The following is a 21,637-nucleotide window of genomic DNA, read 5'->3' as shown; positions in this document are numbered from 1 at the left end:
GAGAATATCGAAAGAACACAGTGTGTTCTGCTACAGGTTCATTTAGTAAGCATGAAAGTGTCACAGAGGGATCAACCAACTCCAGTGGCAGACACTGTGCTAAGTATATTCTGCAGTGCCCTTCGCAGTGCTTTCACAGTATGTGTGTAGATATAGAGACACCTGGCACCTTACCTTAAACTTTTGTACCACATGCTGTGTGATACTAACGTTATCAGTATGAAGTTTAAGGAAATTGGTCTAAAATTGTTTTCTACCATTTACCTTTCAGAATATTACAGATTTCTGTTCCTGAAAGACAGTGTGCTTGTGATTAGTTAAATTGTTTGTGATCTTCAGTCCCAGTTTTAAAATGCCTGTGCAATTGAATTAGAAACAGCTGTCGTGGGAGAGCTCCTCTCTGTGACGTGTGCAATAAGTCACACCTCGTATCGACCGTCAGCATGTCAGTTGAGAACAGGATATTGTAAGACATAAACTGCCTGCGTTCTTATGCTGGTGTTAGGCTTTCTACACGTCACTGTGTCTAGGGTGCACTGTAAATGGAAAGTCATTTGTATCTTTAATAAAAGTGCAGATAACTCCAACCAGTCACCTTTGAAGTATTTGTTTATTTCCATAAACTAGTTTTCAAGCCTTTCCAGGCTCGTCTTCAGTTGAGGCTGAAGGAAGAGGTTCATGTTTCTTCCTGAGTCATTAAGGGCTTGGTAAGTTTCCAAGCTTTCACATATTGGCAAGAAAAAATGACTATTAACAAAACTCATTGGGGGAAACACATCAGCTGGTTTGCATCATTTTTATTCATAAGGATTAACTACTACAACAAAATACTGGTGACTCAAATGAATAAGTACCGAAAAGGGGAGGGGGTATGACTTTCAAGGAACTGCTTCCATGCCTCACCAAATGAGAGCATAAAACTGAGAAATCTAGAAACTACAAAGTAGCTTTTGGAAAAAAAATATGGTACACACATTAAATATTTATGAATTTCTTGACTCCCTCCACTTTCCAGCCCCCATTTGTATGAGGTACTAATGTGTGGGTCAGTGACTAAAGCAATAGTGTCAGCTTACAAATCCAAAATTCAGTCCAATCTAAGACTTTTTTGCCATGTATTGCTTCTTTCTCCTTTAGAAAGATATTATATTCATGGAAAAATAACAGGTTGCACCAAACATCAGAGACCTTGTTAAACTGTTGGAGACTCTGATAACTGCCTCCGCAAATGAACTCTAATAGCTCTGTGCCTACTGAATAAGAGTAGTGACCGAACTGACCTTAGGGCTGAATAATGCTCTGCCTTAAGGTAGGAGGTTCATGTTCCTTCTTACTGATACCATTTTGTACTTGCACTTGAGATAAGAGACAGAGAAAATATGTGGAGCTATACATGTGTAGGGTGCAAGGATGTGTATTGGATGAAAGCGTAAGTAGGCCATCACTGCTTTGCTGCAGAACACTTCAATTGCTTTGCAGTGAACAGTAGTCACAGTAGGCTTGTATGTAAATACACTGAATCACAAGTGGTATTTTGCACTGCAGATAGCACTCAAATTACCAAATTAAAATGAGAAATCAATATTACATAGTTACATATTCCATGTTAAGTGATGCCTAAAAAGGAAACTACGTGTGTGTGTGTGTGTGTGTGTGTGTGTGTGTGTGTGTGTGTTGTTGATGTGGGGATAGTGTACAGGTGTGCTGTTACGTGATAGTCAACCTCCCTGTGGTACTCTATGGGGGAATTGTGTGTGTTCTATGTACATATGTATGTGTTTTGTATACATATTTGTTGCCCAGACCCTCCTCTCTCTCTCTCTCTCTCTCTCTCTCTCTCTCTCTCTCTCTCTCTCTCTCCCCACTGACCCCCCCCTCCCCACTCCCCTCCTTTCCCTCCTCCATCCCTGTACAACTAAGTCAACACACTACCCTAATCATCGTAGATGTTGATGGCTCATCCATGTAACTTATTTCCATTCTCTTCCCCTATTGTACACTCTCGCATGTGTGCTATATGTAAAATTCTCCCTGTATATGTACACTGTTTGCCCAAGAAGTTCTGAGACTGTTTTTTATTCCTCACATGTTAGTGAGGTAACTGCAGTTGCAGCTTGAACTAGTAACTGTAAACAGTAAATGTGCAAAGTTTCAAAGAAGTCCAACAGATGGAGAAGGAAGTTACTCATTATAAGCAATACTCTATAATTGAATTCACACAGGATGAGATTTGGTGCTGCCTGTACAAACCTATCACAAAATAACAAAATGGAGACCAAGTATCTGATGGTTCACCTGGACTGACGGTGCAATAATGCTGTGAGCTTCGAAGAAAGTGACGAGTCTTGCCTTCACTTTTGTCATTAGCACCATTTTCATTCCTGGCAAGCTGTCAGAGACCCATTCTGCACTTCTGTCATTTTGTGGTAGGTTTGTATTGATAACCAGGAGTCTTGTCAACCCTAAATTCAGTTACAGCAGGTTGCTCATAAAGATGTCTTCTACAGCAGCCATTTTTATGCTATTTGCTCTGCCATATCTTGGAATTATTTGAAACTTGGCACATCTGTTGTTTACAGTTGTTAGTTCGAGGTGCCACTATAGTGACTGTGCTGACATCACTTATACACAAGAATATAATCTGCCTCAGAACATTTTGAACAGACTGTGTCTGTGGATTTACCTAAACCAAAGTGGTGGGAATATAGTCAGATTTCAAACTATTAAAAAATCTCATTTGTTCCTCTTTGGAAAGACAGGGATTATTGTGTCTTTGTTTTCACATGCAATCTAGAATCCAAGTGGCTGCATAATGCATTGTTGGTGCACTTTATTTGTTAATGTGAAATTATGTATGTGAATTTTATGTCTGGGGAGAAAAAACAAAGCTCAGATTACACCTCATTGTCTTCTTTTGAAGATAATACAGTGCTGACTTCAGATTTGTTATTTTATGCCGTGTTAGTTTTCAGATTATTTTTACAAGAAAATTTTGTGTAAGTTTCATTTTATACTTGTAACAGAAAAGAGAGATATTGGGAGGAGGAGGAGATTAACTCCACACCGATTATTTTATGTGGTTGCAATATTGTGAGACAGATATTTGAATTGTACAAGCAGTTTACAATACATAAAAAAAAGGAACTAACATCTAATGAAAGAAAGATTCTTCATTTTGTCATCTGTCCTCATGCAGTATTGTGTAACTTGTTGATGGAATAGAATTTATTTTGGTAGCTAACCCAGTCAGCTGACAGCTAATTCTGCTATTTATGTTGAAATGGGAGGCACTGTGTAATCAAAGTAGTGTACGGAGAGTACACATTCCAATCACAGTCGTGACCACATACATGCCGCTTCTTAAATATTGTTATCCAAAATAAGTAACTATTAAATTGAATTCTTTTTTATACCACAAATGTATTGTATCCCATACCAATTCTCTGATGTTCCAAGTTGGTGCAGATTGCTGAAAGTTCTTGTATTTCAGGAGAATCAAATGTCTACACATTGGGCAACATTGGAGCACACCGTATCGTATGCACAAAGTTGCCAACTGTCGGCCACACACGGGAGGCCATTACTGCTGCGGGAAATACAACAACCAGGATGCTGGGTAAGTTTTTGAATGCCGCTGCTTGTGGCACAAATGAGATGCAGTGCTACTTAATGTAAATTACAATGACGCATTAAATGTTCACACTATTTTGGTCTATACATCAGTTTGTTCTGCTGTATAAAACTGTAGGATATGTTTCAGGGAAAACATCTGAAGACCTATGAGATCAGTTGGTGATCTATACCATTTGTAGTTAAATACCTCAGTAAATGTAAGCAACTTCCAAAAATTGAAAAAATTGTTACCCCACGTGCAAAACAGTAACACATGGTGTACCTTATGATTCAGTTCTTTATTATTTACTCTTCGTCGTATACACTGTATTTACCTGAATATGAGATGATCCCACCCCATTCATACACCCTTTTTCTAAGTTCATTGAGAAAATTTTATTTTTTGCACATTCTGATCAATGAGAATTACAAACTGTTTTATTAATGAGTTAACATTATACAAAGATGATGTGACTTACCAAACGAAAGCGCTGGCATGTCGATAGACACACAAACAAACTCAGACATATACACAAAATTCAAGCTTTTGCAATCAACGGTTGCTTCATCAGGAAAGAGGGAAGGAGAGGGAAAGAGGGAAGGATGTGGGTTTTAAGGGAGAGGGTAAGGAATCATTCCAATCCCGGGAGCAGAAAGACTTACCTTAGGGGGGAAAAAAGGACAGGTATACACTCTCTCTCTCTCTCGCGCGCGCGCGCACACATACTCATCCACACACATATCCATCCGCACATATACAGACACAGGCAGACACCCTGAAGAACCAGCTACAAAGGAGTGCTCCATTTGTCACCCAACACCTCCCCGAACTGGGAAAACTGAACTACATCCTTCGTCGGGGCTTTCATTTGTATTGTCAAGCCCTGAAATTAGATAAATCCTACCCAAGATTCTTCCCATGCCTGCTAAATTGGTGTTCTGTCACTCACCGAACCTCCACAACATCCTTGTCCATCCCTGTGCCCCTACCAATCCCACCCCCTTGTCATAGGGATCGTATCCCTGTAGAATACCCAGGTGCAAGACCGCCTAATTCACCCACCGAGCACTTCCTATTCCAGTTCTGTCACAGGCATATCCTACCCCATTGCAGGCAGAGCCATCTGTGAGGCACCCGTGTTGTATACCGGCTCTGCTGCAATCATTAGTCAGCTTTTTATATTGGTATGACTATGAACCAGCTGTCGGGTATGAATGGCCGCAGCCCATCCGTGGCCGAGAGCAGAGCAGACCACCCTGTGGTTCCTCAGTAGTTGAGCGCCCTAACCGCCACCGACCCCCCCCCCCCCAAAAAAAAAAAAACTGCATGTGGTTCAACATGCTGGAATTCAATAGCTGCTTCACAGCCTTGACGATCTGGATCCACCCCTCCATCAGCTTTTCTGAGCTGTGCATATGAGAGTTCTCCCTAAAACACATTCTCAGCTCTCAAAATCATCCCGACATCAACCTACTGTTCCCACACCTTCCACACAAGAGCTTCCGCCCTCTTTGTCCTATCATCTCCTTCCAGTTTACATCCCCTCACCCTTATTGTGCTCTCTGCCAATGCACCCAATGGTCATTTTCTCTTCTCCTTGTTCGACCCCCTTCCTTTCTCCCCCACAGCCTCTTGACGCCGTGCGTGGCAACCTTCTCTGCTACCTCTAGTCCGTTCACACACTGTCAGGTAGCACTGATTCCTCGTCGCCCGCCTGTACTGTTATCCCTCTCCCCTTCTCTGTCCCACTCCGGATTGGTGCTCCTATTCGACATGTTTCAGTTGTATTCTTATTGGACCAGTCAGAGATAGCGGACATGTTGTGTGAGGTTACTTGCATATGGGGAATTTGTGTGTGTGTGTGTGTGTGTGTGTGTGTGTGTGTGTGTTTGTTTGTTTGTGTTTTGGTTTGTTTTCCTTTCCTTTTCTGAAGAAGGCTTTGGTAGAAAGCGTAGTGTGTAACAGTCTTTTCATTGTGTGTCTGCAGCTCAACGTGTCATCTTTATGGTTTGTAGCTATCTGTCCTTTTCGTAATAGTTGATATTTCAACCTGGATTTTCTACTGTTCGATATTTGAAACAAAAACTGCCATGTCTCTTTGTTTTTAATATGATGATATGCAGTGGGTAGTTCTGGGTATTGTAATTGATAGCTCTGGGAAATATTGTAATATTTAATTTTTGTGTTTCCAGGGACTTTCCAGAAAGTGGACCATGTGTTTTTGGTCGGTGTCGGAGGTGGAGTGCCTCACTACACGGACTACAGGAGGCATGTCAGGCTCGGCGATGTTGTCGTCTCGCATCCTGTTGATGGCAAGAGGTGAGAACTTATCCACAAATAATTTAATTTGATAAGAAAACTTGTTTCTTACATTTTCTGTCAAATTTCAATCCATGGCAAAATTTTTAGTTAAGTTTCTGATAATGTATATGAAATTTCTGTAAAACGGATATAACTTCTAAGCGAATGATAGCTCTTGAGAAATCCCTATTGTCCTTTTTCACCCGTGAATGAGAATAAAATTCTTCTGATGTTTTTAGACTATTGTGTGAACTGTGAGCAGACTTGTAATTTGACACATAGCTATTTGCATTAAATATGTGATGCATTTGCACTATACACCTCTCTCCTTTATATTTTCTTCCCTAATTTTGATTCTGATAACTTTTTGAAATGGACATATAATCTGATTATTCCTCATCCCACACATTTATTCAAATATAAAAACTGAACATGCTCTTTACAGGTCAGTTTATGTCTATTGTGAGAATGCTGCATTATCGGAGTCTGGTGGGGCAGAGTTTGAGATAAAGGAATATTGCCCAAACAACATGGGACTGCAGGAGATTGCTGCCCAGCTGCAGGCAGAGGTAATGAATCACTATGATTGTTCATCATGAGGATAATAGAAAAATTATCTGCTTAGCTGTTGGATTTCATCGGGTCATATCATGTTTTCTGTCAGCACTAAAAATGGACCTGTGAGGAGAGCACAGACTCTACAGCATCAGAGCCTGAGATAGACCTGGAATACCACTTCCAAATAAAGGGCCCCAGAGGTGGGATCATCTTTTTGAAACCATCTAAATGTGATGTAGGTTAGGGTCCCAGGTATCCCATCTGCAGCCATTCATCAGTATGTGCCTCATTTGTGGGTAACCACTGGAAAAAAAAAAAAATTCAGTATTTCATGTGATGATCGAGAGCCTTAAAAACAGTAGTATTGTGCAGACTGGTTAAGATACATGCAAAAAGTTATGGGTCCAAATCCTTTAAGGGGCTTTGCAAGTCTTTATTTTTAAATTTTTGTCAAAATAAATTTAATCCGTATTTTTCTTCAGTTAATTGATTTAAATGTAATTTCTTCCATTTCCAATACTTTGTCAATTAATTTTAATCATCATATCACTTCTTTATTTGCTCTCATTTTTTTCTTCCTATCATTTTTTTTCATTCGGAATCTGGCCATCTGACTTCGATTATTTTCATGTGTTAAGTTAGATTCAGTTTCTTCCAATTTTTTTTATCTTGTGGTTTGTCCATGTTACTGAATTTGTTATTTCCACTCCTGTTTTTGGTTGAATTTCATTTTATTTCTTGTCTCTTCGTTTGTTTAAATCTTCATTTGTGTTAATTTGTCCATAGTATAGCAAGAATTTGTTCTAAATATTTTGATTACCATAAAAAAATGTACATTTCTAATGAAAAATACACTTTTTACACCGTTTCACAGGCAATATAACTAGAGTATTTCATTGTCTGTTTTTAACAGTTAGATCAGCAGTTTCAAACATTGATATATTATGGCAGACAAATAAAATCAGTTATAATCACATGCACAAAGATTCCAAATGAAAAAAAAGAATGATAGGAAGAAAAAATGAGAGTAAATAATGTAAACATGAAGATGAAAAGAGTGCAGCAAAGGATCAGAAATAAATAAAATGATCAAAAGTCTCCTAAATAATGATTTTAAAAACAAAATATTTCATAGCACCCAACTGGATTCAGATCCACAATCTTCTGCACACCAGGAATGTCTCGTAACCACCATGCTATGCTGCCAATCTGCATACCGTATTTACTCGAATCTAAGCCGCACTTTTTTACCGGTTTTTGTAATCCAAAAAACCGCCTGCGGCTTAGAATCGAGTGCAAAGTAAGCGGAAGTTCTGAAAAATGTTGGTAAGTGCCGCCACAACTAACTTCTGCTGTCGAATATATGTAGCGCAGCACAGGCATGCTTTGCAGGCACAAAGATAAATACTGGCGCCAAAACCTCCGCGTCAGTAAATAAATTTTAAAAAAAAGGTGGAAGACGACATTTCTTCTCCGCCCTGAGTTTCAACCACTGCATTTTATACATTATCCAACGAAATAAATACAAATTCCGTATTGTTCATCTTCGAATGTAGCAGCATTTCAATGTACTACGAAAATCCGACTGGCAAGACTGTTTGGGATGTTTGTCAATATGGCCAACTCTACGTTCTGAATTTTTTCCTACCTGTGAGAAGATATGGTTGCAAATAGGAACTTTTATGAATTGTGAATCATATGCAGTATTCTCTTCGCCATAAGAAAAATACGAATATAAACATTTTGCCATGTATTCTTTTGTGTTTGCTGCTATCTCATTTAAATCCTGTCTGCCTAATAAACTACGAAACTAGGGTGAGACAGCAAGAAATGCGGAAGAATATACATATCATGTCATGTTTATATTCTTATGCCTAATAGTGATACAGTCAGAAATGAAGCAGCAGTCGACTAGATTTTTAAATCTAAGATGACTCTTAATTTCTGTGCAGAATGTAATGTACTAAAGAGGCGCCTGCAAAGATTTTCAAACCGAGGAAAATTTTCGCTAAACTCTCGTTCAGAACGTCTTCTATCATAAGCCGTCTATTATTTTGTTCTTGTTGATCATTATCAAAGAAAGCAGCAGTGTAAGTAACAACAAATAGCAGTCTCTTGCCATTGTTCTGCTAATGAGACGATTCCTCTATTTTTTTTTTTTTTTTTTTTTTTTTTTTTTTTTTTTTTTTTTTTTTTTTTTTTTAAAGCGGCGGTAGCACGTACAAAAGCAAGCCATGCCGCGAGCCGGGACAGGCAGTAAACACTCATTATCAGAATGCGACAAACAATTCATGACACAGTACAGTAATGCATTTTTAGCTTAGAGTGACGTAAACACCTATAACAAAGAGATCGGCACTTACCAAATCAAAGCAAAATAAGCAATCATTTCAAACCAGATGAAGTACGTGAAAAAGGAAAGGTATCCGTATAAATACGGACGGAGCGCGTAGCGCATAGCAATGACTACCTAGTAAAGCTTAAGCGCTAAAGCTTACGACTCGAACCTACTATAGCTGTATCGTCATTCATTCCACCTAAATTGTGTCTCATATTACAATGGACCAACTTTGTTTCGATTTGGTGGTGCGGCCTAAAACTTTTCTCTTCCCTTGAATTTTGAGTCTCAAATTTCAGGTGTGGCTTAAATTCGGGAAAAATTTTTTTCCTTGATTTAGAGTCTCATTTTTCAGGTGCGGCGTAGATTCGAGTGCGTCTTAGATTCGAGTAAATACGGTAACTAATATTTTTGAGGCTCTAGAGCGCCACAGAAAATTTTGAAATTTTTTTCATTGATTGCTTGCAAACTGGGCCCCACTTTCACGAACCACTGCAGGGTGGCATGGTGTGATGCCTGCGACTCTTAACATACGCCTGCCTGCAGGAAGGCATCACGGTATGTTGCCCAATGAATTGGCGTACTCCACGGTGATGTCACTTGAACATTCAGTTGTTATCGTGATCCACAAAACATTGAAAGTACGATGAGGAAAAGAAACAGAGCTGTGTGCTCCCTTTTGGATGGCAGCTGGGTGGGCTGTATTGACGCAGTGTGTGTGCTACTGTCTCTTCACGATCAAATTGGGGCCCAGGTGTCCATGACAAATATAGGTACAGACACCTCGCCACTGTGGTGCACAGAGGAGGAGGCCGAGTGAACACCTGCAATGGAATATGGATTAGTGGCATCGAGTTGTCATCACTGATGAATGCAGAATTTGTCCGAAGCCTGAAAATCGTAAAGAGAGCAGGAGGAGCTGGGACCGAAAGAAAGTCTCGGACACACAGTCCCGCAGCTTCGGCAGGGAGGTGGTTTGGTCATATTTAAGAGTTTCTTTCGCCGGAAATCCATAAACGAAATGACCCTTGGTAAAAGCAGACACGGACGTGATCAAGTGTGCATGGGACCTGCACCATCACAGGCACCCTCCTCGATCACTGGGTGATCTCGTGAGGACCACTCTCAAAGAATGGGACAGACTCGAGGAGTGATATCTTGGCTGTCGAGGGGATGGAATGCTGAGGAGGATCAGAGCGTGTTTTGTATCCCAGGTGAAGCAGCACTTGATTGGATGTTACCTGACAGCAGCAGTAATTTCACATACGTGCGCTTTCTATCAGACTGCCTTCAATTTTGTTGTTTTTTTAATATCGTAGTAAATTTTTTATTTCAGTTACATGAAGCTTATTCTTCCATTCCTTGTTCCGCTTGAATTTAAAGCAAAATGAGTTCGTAGGTCTCGGTGGTGCAAAACTTTTTTGCACTGTTACTCCAAAAATTTCTTTCCTCGTAGTTTCCATTTTACTGTATTAAGTACTTTAGAGAGTATAGTGCATAACCAGAGCTATTGTTATTCAAATTATTATTGTTCATTTAAACAACAGTCTATGCTTTGGTTGTGTTTGCATGTGGTGGTGTTATTGACAGTAAAACTGTGTATTTGTGGCGTGTTAGTGGAACAGCTGATCTGTCATATATAGGTGATAGACCATAGAGTTCTAGTACCAAATAAATAACAAAAAATGTCAAGTGATGGAAAAACTCGTACTATCACAAGTTGATACTCTTAAATTCTGAAATGGGAGGGGGCAAGAATTTTCTGCATTCCGTGCTTTACCTAGTTTGGTTAATAAGTTAATCACCAGCTAGTGACATGAGGGCTGCAGTTTACTTCAAACCACTCCCTCTGTTTGTCATTCAGTATGTGGAGTTGGGAGTCTCACGCCAGTTTTGTGGTGAATATTTCCTGATAAATGTGTTTTGTACACTTACGACAACTCGGTATGCATTACATATTCTGCCCCCCCCCCCCCCCCAAAAAAGGGATATAAAAAAGATGGTACCTCTTGTCTCTCTTGCAGGGTAGGGCATGATGTGAATTTGTTTGATGAAGGGGCAGCTGGCCACCCTTGCTTGTGACACTTTCTGTCTTGAAGATTGACAAAAAGGTTTCCAGTGCAACTATCCAATTATATTTATTTATTTAATCTGGTCTGATTTGGACCATGAGGCCTTCTCATACCTTTTTTACACTGTAGGTTCCTAAGAAATAACAATTTTAATATCATAAATAGTATTAAAATTAGACATTGTGAGTAAATAATACCGACTATAAACTAATAAAGTTGATATTGGCAGTATTTGTACTACTGTTGCTGCTGCTGCCACTAATAATAATAATAATAATAATAATAAACGACATCAATAATGGTAGTGGCAAATATACAGGGAGTATAAGCCCTGGGAAATCTGGGAAGAACCTGGGAATTTTTTGGTATTCCTGTTATTTTTCAGAATCCTGGAAATTTTTCACTGTTCTAGTTTTCACTTAAATGTTCGTAAGTTTGACTGATAAGAACTGATAATCTAGCAAGGAATTTTACTTTAGTTCTCTACTGCAGAATAATAATGCATCAGTAACCCACAAACAAGAGAGAAACTCCTAAATAAAACTAAAGTTGCAAAGAACATGTGCCATCTACAATAACAAAACACAATAGACACACAAGTGCCTGCCAATAGCCAAATTTGTCTATGGCTATGCAGTACTTCAAAACAAGAAACTGCTTTCGATACATCTATCTTGTGGGCTTCATTTCAATGAGCATCTTTTCCTAACTGTACATTTCTAACAGGACGCAGGAAAATATTGTGGTTTGAGAAGCATTATGTTCAAAGTAAATGTCCTTTTACACTAGATGAATTATGTTAAGTTTGTGAGAATGTGCGATGAATTTCTTAAATCGTGGAACGTTTGACTCTCATTCAACACTTAGAACTTCGAGGACTGGCCACTTAGAAAAATTTTGGACCCATAAGACAAGAAATGTATGCCATTATTTAAAATTTTACTGCACCATTGTGTTTGATTTGTTTCAAAAGGATCACACACACTTAAGAAGACCAAGCTTCAAGATTAGTTTTTCCATAGTTCCTTCGTAGACTACAAATTATGCCATAATGGGTGGGGGTGGATCCGAAATGAGTTCTTGTGCAGTTTTACATGTAATTGATTTTCTATGGAAAACTCGAAGTGCTCGACAGAACATGTATTCAGCGAGGTAACCCACGACATTTATAATTGTGCTTGTCAGAAATATTCAGCTACTGCAATTTAAGATGGTGCTGTCAGGATTCTGCATAATCACACCCTTGGGAGGGAGAGGGGGGGGGGGGGGACAGCAAAATCATTTTGACAAGGTATGTTATTTGTGAAAGCTTAACTTTTTCTATTTGTGTGTTTGCACTACTTAACAATGATGTTGCTATTATTGTCTGACTACGTTATGCTCTGAATATCTTTTAACATTGGCTGGTGAGATTTTGTGATATCAGCTATGATAGGCCAACAAAAGTGCGTCACAGTCTAGATTTCAGTTTTTCAGAAGCTGCCATGCTGTGTTCGCTGGAATTCATGTTTATACTTGTGTAATATGAAAGTATGCAGTGTAAATGTTGCCGCGCATTGAAGGTCTTTCCAAAATATGTCAGTTTCTTTTTTTTCTAGGTTTCATTTCCTAAAGTGCAGGGAAGTTCTATGTGGTGTATAAAACCTTCACCATTCAAAGATTGACAGGTTTTACAGCTCCAAGGAAAAGTATATTGCCACTTAACACGGAAAATAAATGTACTTTCACCTGGAAGAAAGTGTATTTTTAACCGTGAAATCTGGGATTTACATACTTATTTTTTTCCTTGTCCATGCACACATCTTATACCAAAAAAAAATAATTTATAGGTGTACAACATACATGTCTGCTGGCATAGCAAGTTCTGAGGAAAGGAAATTTAAGGGGCCTGCACAAGCCAAGAATACATCTACATTTAAGTGATTACTCTGCTATTCATAATAAAGTGCCTGACAGAGGGTTCAGTGAACCACCTTCAAGCTGTCTGTCTACTGTTCTACTCTCACGCAGGAAAAACGAGCACTTAAATTTTTCTGTGCAAGCCCTGATTTCTCTTATTTCATTGTGATGATCACTGCTCCCTATGTAGGTGGGTACCAACAGAATGTTTTCGCAATCAGAGGAGAAAACTGGTGTTACAAATTTCATGAGAAGATCCCACGCAATGAAAAATGCCTTTGTTGTAATGATTGCCACTCCAATTCGCGTATCATGTCTGTGACACTGAGTCTCCTATTTCGCGATCATACAAAATGAGCTGCCCTTCTTTGTACTTTTTCGATGTCATCCGTCAGTCCCACCTGATGCGGATCCCACACCGCACAACAATACTCCAGAATAGGGCAGACAAGTGTGGTGTAAGCTGTCTCTTTAGTAGACCTACTGCACCTTCTAAGTGTTCTGCCAATGAATCGCAGCCTTTGGTTTGCTCTACCCACAATATTATCTATGTGATTGCTCCAATTTAGGTTATTTGTAATTGTAATCCATAAGTATTTTGTTGAATTTACAGCCTTTAGATTTGTGACTTATTGCGTAATCAAAATTTAGCTGATTTCTTTTAGTACTCATGTGAATAACTTCACACTTTTCCTTATTCAGGGTCAATTGCCACTTTTTGCACCCTACAGATGTCTTACCTATATCATTTTGCAAATCGTTTTGATCTTCTGATGGCCTATAACACTTCCTTGGGGAATGCCGAATATTACTTCTGTTTTACTCAATTACTTTCCATCTATTACTATGAACTGTGACCTTTCTGACAGGAAATCACGAAGCCAGTCGCACAACTGAGGCGGTACTTCGTAGGCACGCAGTTTGGTTAGAAGACGCTTGTGAGGAACTGATGTGTCGACAGAAGTGCCGACACAGTGTGATTTGAGGGGACCGCAATGCACGCTATAAACACACGAAGGATGGCGTGAAGGTCTGAAACAGGATACGTAATGAATGCTATAAAGAAAAGTACGTAGCTGCTGGAATACTTAACTTTAATCCATCATTTGTATACAGCGTTCTTGATGATACAAGTGAGACTCTGTAGATACGTGCAATGTAATGCTAATGGCGCCTTGCTAGGTCGTAGCCATTGACTTAGCTGAAGGCTATTCTAACTATCTGCTCTGCAAATGAGCGAGGCTTCGTCAGTGTGCATCGCTAGCTACGTCGTCCGTACAACTGGGGCGAGTGCTAGTCCGTCTCTCGAGACCTGCCGTGTGGTGGCGCTCGGTCTGCGATCACTGCCTGTGGCGACACGCGGGTCCGACATGTACTAATGGACCGCGGACGATTTAAAGCTACCACCTAGCAAGTGTGGTGTCTGGCTGTGACACCACAGGAACAGTGTCGAAAGCCTTGTGGAAATCTAAAAATATGGAATCAATCTGACATCCCCTGTCGATAGCACTTATTACTTCATGAGTATAAAGAGCTAGTTGTGTTTCACAAGAATGATATGTTCTGAAACCGTGCTGACTATGTATCAATAAATCGGTTTTTTTTTTTTTTTTTTTTTTTTTTCAAGGTACTTCATAATGTTCGAATACAGTATATGTTCCAAAACCCTACTGCTAATCGACATTAGTGATATAGGCCTGTAATTCAGCGGATTACTCCTACTTCCCTTTTTGTGTATTGGTGTGACTTGAGCAATTTTCCAGTCTTTATGTGCGGATCTTTCTGTGAGCGAGTGGTTGTATATAATTGCTAAATATGGAGCTATTTTATCAGCATACTCTGAGAGGAACCTCACTGGTATACAATCTGGACCGGAGGCCTTGCCTTTAAAAAGTGATTTAAGCTGCTTTGTTACATCGAGGATATCTACTTCTACGTTTCTCATCTTGGCAGTTGTTCTTGATTGGAATTCAGAAATATTTACTTCGTCATCTTTGGTGAAGGAGTTTCAGAAAACAGTGTTCAATAACTCTGCTTTAGTGGCACTGTCATCAGTGACTTCACCATTGTTATCGCGCAGTGGAGGTATTGCTTGCGTCTGGCCACTGGTGTGCTTTATGTACGACCAGAATCTCTTTGGTTTTTCTGCCAGATTTCGAGACAGAATTTCGTTGTGGAAATTATTAAAAGCATCTCGCATTGAAGTACGCGCCATATTTCGAACTTCTGTAAAACTGTGCCAATCTTGGGGCTTTTCCGTTGTTTTAAATTTGGCATGCTTCTTTCGTTGCTTCTGTAACAACGGTCTGACCTGTTTTGTGTACCATGGGGGATCGGTACCATCACTTATTAATGTGGTATAGATCTCTCTCAATTTCTGTCTATACTATCTCTTCGAAAACATACCACAACTTTTCTACACTTACATGATCAGATCGGAAGGAGTGAAGACTGCCTCAAAAAAGGCGTTAAGAGCATTTTTATCAGCTTTTTTAAATAAATACACTTTGTGTTTCTTTTTGATGGTTGTAGGTGTTTTGGTAGTCTGCAGCAACTGCCTTGTTGTCGCTAATCCCTGTATTCGTCACAATACTCACTGTTTCTCCAGGATTATTTGTTGTGCTAAAAGGTCAAGTATGCTTTCGCAACCATTTACACCTTGAGTGGGCTCATGAACTAATTGTTCAAAATAATTTTCAGAGAAAGAATTCAGTACAATTTCGGATTAAGTTTTATGCCTGCCGCCGGCTTTAAACGTGTAATTTTTCCAGCGTAATGAGGGTAGATTAAAGTCACCACCGACTATAATAGTATGAGCGGGGTACTTATTTGAAATGAGACTAAAGTTTTCTTTGAACTGTTCAGCAACTATATCTTCTGAGTTGGGGGTCAGTAAAACGATCCAATTAACAGTTTAGTCCGATTGTCAGGTATAACCTCTACCCACACTATTTCATACGAACTATCTACTTCAATTTCACTACAAGGCAGACTACCTCTGACAGCAATAAATACTCCACCACCAACTGTATTTAATCTATCCTTTCTGAACACTGTTAGATCGTTTGAAAAATTTTTGGCTGAACTTATTTCTGGCTTTAGCCAGCTCTCTGTACCTACAACTATTTGAGCTTCAGGGCTTTCTATTAGGGGTTGGAGCTCTGGTTCTTTCCCAACACAGCTATGACAATTTACAACTACATTACCAATCGTTTGTACAACTATCTTACTGTGTTTCACCTGCCCACTTTCTGACGGACACCCCTTCTGTGGTTTTCTGAGACCCTCTAACCTAAAAAACCGCCCAGTCCCTTCCACACAGCCCCCACTACCCGTGTAGCCACCTCTTGTGTGCAATGGGCTCCTAACCTATTAAGCAGAACCCGGAAACCCACCACCTGATGGCACAAGTCGAGGAATCTGCAGCCTACACGGTCACAGAACCACCTGAGACTCTGATTCAGACCCTCCAATCGGCTCTGCACCAAAGGACCACAGTCGGTTCTATCGACGATGCTGCAGATGGTGAGCTCCGCCTTAATCTCGGAAGCAAGACTGGCAATCTTTATCATTTCTGCTATCCACCCGAAACCAGACAGAATCTGCTCCGATCCAAAGCGACTCAAGTCATTGGTACCGACATGAACCATCACCTGCAGTTGGCTGCACCCTGTACTGGAAAATGTGGAAGATATGTTTGCGAAGAAGGGTGTACAGGTGCAACAAGTGCATACAGTAATGATAGTAATCATTATTGTTGCTTTAGTACATATGTCATTAATTGTTTTATGAAGCTGGAGATGTTATCCATTTCTCTAATATAATGCAGGAGGGTATTCCAGAGTCTGGTTACTGCTACTGAGACTGACTTCAAGGAAGTAGCTGAACAGTGGTGTGGGACAGAAAGGATTTTACTCTCATGTGAACAGGTGTTTTAGTCATGTTGTTCAGACATGTGTGTTCAGTTCAGTCTGACAAGAGTGCTCAGAGGAGAGAGATGACAGTAGAGAAGACCGAGAACTGAAATCTCATCCCTTTTCTGCATGCAGCTTGGATAACTGTGCATATAATGGTGAAATACGATCATAGAGTCTAACATCACAGATGTAATGAACACAGGCATTCCTAACCATTTCCAGGCACCGTGAATGTTCCTGAGAAATGCCTTGCAAAATAACCTCGCTGTAATCTGTAATAACTGGAAGTATAAGTGTTTGTACAAGCTTCTTTTCCAAATCAGGAGGGAAGAGCTTTGTTGTATTTTTGTAGGGCATGAAGAGATGCTGAAGCCTTCTTTCACATTGCTATTATCTGCTCACTCCAATTCAGATTTTCATCCATTATTACTCCTAGACTCCTTACAGAGAGAGAGAAGTTGATATTTGCCCCATTCATTGTTAAAGATGGTAAGGATTCTAGATATTTTGGGCTAATGGGGCAAGAATAACCAACCAGTACTGCTTCATTTTTGGAAGGGTTGAACTTCAACCCTATATCCTGTGTCCATTTTGATAGTGCAAACAGGGTTGTATTGAGATTGTTGATAAGTATCTTCAGGTTTATCGGTTTCATACTTAGTTACAGCTGCTGGTATCAGCTTACATGTGGTATTTGCAGTAGGATAAAATTGATGACACATCATGATGTACAGTGGAAAGATCATAGGACCAAATACCGAACCCTGGGGGATGCCTGATACTGCCTGCCTCCATTGAGACATAATGGTGCTAGACATGATGTATTGCTGGCGAAGTGTCAGGTCTGAGTGAAACCACTGCACTGCACTTGACAAGAAATTTAGGCTGCTAAGTGTGGCAAGTAAAATGTCAAAGTGAGCAGTGTCAAAGGCTTTGTTGAAGTCTAAGAAGCATCTGATGATCACCTCTTGTGCATCCATGGCAAGCTTCAGGTCATCTATTAGTATTGTTAAGACAGATGTTGTGCTCTGATGTGTACAGAAACCTGATTAGTATTCGTCTAGTAGGTTGTCTGTAGTTAGTGTGTTAGCAGGCCGTGGTCTATATAGTCTAAGATGATGGACAGGGCACAAAGAATGCAAATAGGTTGGTAATCAGTGTGTGTTGTGCCAATGTCCTTTTTTGATAATGGCTTAACTAGTCCCTGCTTCCAGGCCTCAAGGAAAACACTTGCGGTTAAGGAATGGTTGAAGATGTGTTGTAGTGAGTAGTAGCAGTGAGTCAACAATAAGCTTCATCATTTGGACTGCAATGACATTGTGTCCATTAGATGTTGATCTGATAAGCATGATGGATTTTTGATGGTACTGCAAGTAACAGCTATAGATAGAATTTTTTGTGGTGAAAGTTGTTTATCTCCATAAAGTAACCAGTGAGTATCTTGCACAAGATTTGGCACATAGGACATCTACAAATGAGAGGCATGATAACTGATTTAGAGAGATCCACTTCAGTTGTACTAATATGTATTCAAACCATGACCTGTTTCAGGATTTTAAAGTTCCACCTTCAGGTGTAAGAAATAATTGTATTTGGTAACACATGCGGTTGGGCCAGTCAGTGCAAGAGCTCCAATCATCGCATGGTGGCAGAAACTGTCCGCAACTGGGTAGCTGCAGGGTCAGAATGCCAACCACTACTGGCAATAGTAGTTGGCGTTGCCTACCCTGCAACTGCCTGGCGGGGGATAGTTTCCGTCAACATGCTACGATTGGAGCTCTGCCGATAGTGGTTGGCTTTCCTACCTTGCAGATGTCAGACGGCAGACAGTTTCCACCAACATGCAATGACTGGAGCTCTTGCACTGACTGGTCCAACTGTTTGTGTTACCAAATACAATAATTCAATGAAAAGGATAGTTGGTACTCGTCATATAGTGTAGATGCGAGTTGCAGAAAGGCACATCAAAAAGACTGTTGGAAAGTTAGTTTTCGGCCATCAAAGCTTTGACACACACACACACACACGCACACACGACCACAGTCCCTGGCAGCCAGAGTGAGACTGTGAGCATCAGTGCATTATGAGAGAGGCAGCTCATTGGCTGTAAGGAGGCTGTAATGGGGAGAGGGAGGGATAGCATGGTAGGGATGGGGGATGGTACAGTGCTGCTGGGAGCATTCAGTGATGAGGTAGAGAGTAGTGCAGCTAGGTGCAGCCATGAGGTTAGATGGAGGGCAGGGGAGAGAGGTGGGGTAGCAGGAAAGGAGAGAAGTATAAAGACTGGGTGTGTTGGTGGAATAGAAGACTGTGTAGTGCTGGAGTGGGAACAGAGAAGGGGCTAGATGGATAAGGACAATGACTAATGAATGTTGAGGCCAGTAGGGTTACGGGAATGTAGGATATATTGCAGGGAGCGTTCCCACCTGTGCAGTTCAGAAAAGCTAGTGTCGGTGGGAAGGATCCAGATAGCACAGGTTGTGAAGCAGTTATTGAAATGAAGGACTTCATGTTGGGTGGCTAGCTCACAACAGGTTGGTCCAATCGTTTCTTGGCCAGCGTTTGTTGGTGGCCATTCATGCAGACAGCATGTTGGTGGTCATGCCCACATGGAATTGAGCACAGTGGTTGCAGCTTAGCTTCTAGATCCCATGACTGACAGCATGTTGGTGGTCATGCCCACATGGAATTGAGCACAGTGGTTGCAGCTTAGCTTCTAGATCCCATGACTGGTATCACAACCCTGCCTTTGATGGGGTGTGGTGGTGGTGGTAAGATGTGTGGGACAGGTCTTCCACATTGGTCTAGTACATGGATAAGAGCCATGAGGCAAGGCGTTGGGTGCAAGGGTTATGTAGGGATGGATGAAGATATTGTGTAGGTTTTGTGGGCGGCAGAGTATCACTTCGGAAGCGGTGAGAAGGATCCCCATCCTAGTTATAATGTAGTTTTTCATAATGACTATTTCACAGAGTTTTTATACACTATCGAAAATTATTCCTGTAACGTTTCTACAATAATAAGAAAACCCGATTCCAGGAACTGATGATATGTCAGTTCTTCTGAAGTATTCTGTGGAAATAAATTTGCTTAAAATTAATAAATTTAAAGCCATAATTGTGCTATGTGACTGTGAAGTAAATAAAACAGTGAAAACTCCATGTAGGAATATCAGCAATGTAGGAAAAGACAGATTGCTATTTACCATAAAGAATACTCGTTAAGTTGCTGATAGCCACTGTTACAGGACACCTGCACAAAACTTTCGACCACAGCCTTCATCAGCAAAAGAGAAACAGAGGAACACACACCATTTGTATACACAAGCAAGCACATCTCACACACTCATGGCTACCAACTCTGGCAGCTCAGGCCAAAATGCAACTGTTATGTTGGATGACAGCAACAATCTGGAGGGTGAAGGGGAAGGGGAAGGGATAGTAGTGTACGGGTTGGAGGGGGGGGGGGAGGAGAGCTGTCTGGAATGCCAACAGGCCCAGTGTCAGGAGTTTGTGGGACAGGGAGTTGCGTGGGGAGGGAGAAGCAGGCAAAGATGGGCGGGTGTGTTGGCAGAGTGCAGTAAACGAAGAGGCTGGGAGCTGAGAATGGGAAGGAGATTATATTACGGGGGAGGGGGATGGAAACTGTTGGGTTGAGGGTGTGGGGATAGTACGAGGGTCACTCCAAAAGAAATGCACACTTTTTTTTTTTTAATCCATCTTTTATTCTACATGTTCAAAAGTTTTACAGTGTGTAGATACATCGTTTAGGAACAATATTTTCATTTCTCCACATAATTTCCATCCCTCTCAACTGCCTTACGCCATCTTGGAACCAGCACCTGTATACCTGCATGGTAAAATTCTGGACCAACCTGTTGGAGCCACTGTTTGGCAGCGTGCACAAGGGAGTCGTCATCTTCAAACCTTGTTCCACGAAGAGAGTCTTTCAGTTTCCCAAAGAGATGATAGTCACATGGAGCCAGGTCAGGACTGTAAGGCGGGTGTTTGTGTTGTCCATCCGAGTTTTGCGGTTGCTTCCATGGGTTTTTTGACTGACATGTGGCCCTGCTTGTCGTGCAACAGCAAAACATCCTGCTTTTGCCGATGTGGTTGAACACGACTTAGTCGAGCTTGAAGTTTCTTCAGTCGTCACATATGCATCAGAATTTATGGTGGTTCCACTTGGCATGATGTCCACAAGCAAGAGTCCCTTCGGAATCAAAAAACACCGTAGCCATAACTTTTCCTGCAGAAGGTGTGGTTTTGAATTTTTTTTTTTCTTGGGTGAATTTGCATGATGCCACTCCATTGATTGCCTCTTCATCTCTGATGTAAAATGATGGAGCCATGTTTTATCACTTGTCACAATTCTTTCAGAAATTCATCTCCACCATTCTTGTACAAGTACTGTTCCAAAAGTTCGCTGCGTACCGTTTTTCTTGTTTCTTTTTGAGCCACTGTCAGCATCCTGGGAACCCACCTGGCACAAACCTTTTTCAACGCCAACACTTTCAGTATTCTGCAAACACTTCCTTCCCCTATCCCAACATAGTGTGACAATTCGTTCACTGTGATGTGTCTGTCAGAAGTCACCTGTTCGTTAACTTTCTGCACATTGTCTGGAGTGTGTGCAGTACGAGGCCTGCCGTTGCGAGGACAATCCTCAATATTGCCGTGCCTGCTTTCATCATGTAACCTGCTTGCCCACTGACCAACTGTACTGCAATCGACAGCAACATCTCCACACACCTTTCTCAAACTCTTGTGGATGTTTCCCACTGTCTCGTTTTCACAGCACAGGAATTCTATGACAGCACGTTGCTTCTGACGAACGTCAAGTGTAGCAGCCATCTTGAAGACGTGCAGTGACGGTGCCACTCACGGGAACAGGTTGAACTAAGTTTGAAAACAAGCGGGAAGGATGTATCTACACGCTG

The 21,637-nt window shown here is 40.9% G+C and overlaps 1 protein-coding gene across 2 annotated transcripts in view; it reads left to right on the top strand.

Moving 5' to 3' along the window:
• Nucleotides 1-21,637, top strand: part of LOC126215054 (uncharacterized) — a 122,268-nt gene that overhangs the window by 68,651 nt on the left and 31,980 nt on the right. For both annotated transcript variants that reach the window (XM_049941701.1, XM_049941700.1), the window contains exons 8-10: nt 3,491-3,616; nt 5,806-5,932; nt 6,360-6,483. In XM_049941701.1, the coding sequence (XP_049797658.1) occupies nt 3,491-3,616; nt 5,806-5,932; nt 6,360-6,483 (377 nt within the window). The remainder of the gene's footprint in view (nt 1-3,490; nt 3,617-5,805; nt 5,933-6,359; nt 6,484-21,637) is intronic.

The sequence above is a fragment of the Schistocerca nitens genome, chromosome 12, assembly GCF_023898315.1.
Source record: "Schistocerca nitens isolate TAMUIC-IGC-003100 chromosome 12, iqSchNite1.1, whole genome shotgun sequence".
Classification (NCBI taxonomy): Eukaryota; Metazoa; Arthropoda; class Insecta; order Orthoptera; family Acrididae; genus Schistocerca; species Schistocerca nitens.
This window is presented reverse-complemented; position numbering and strand designations above follow the sequence as displayed.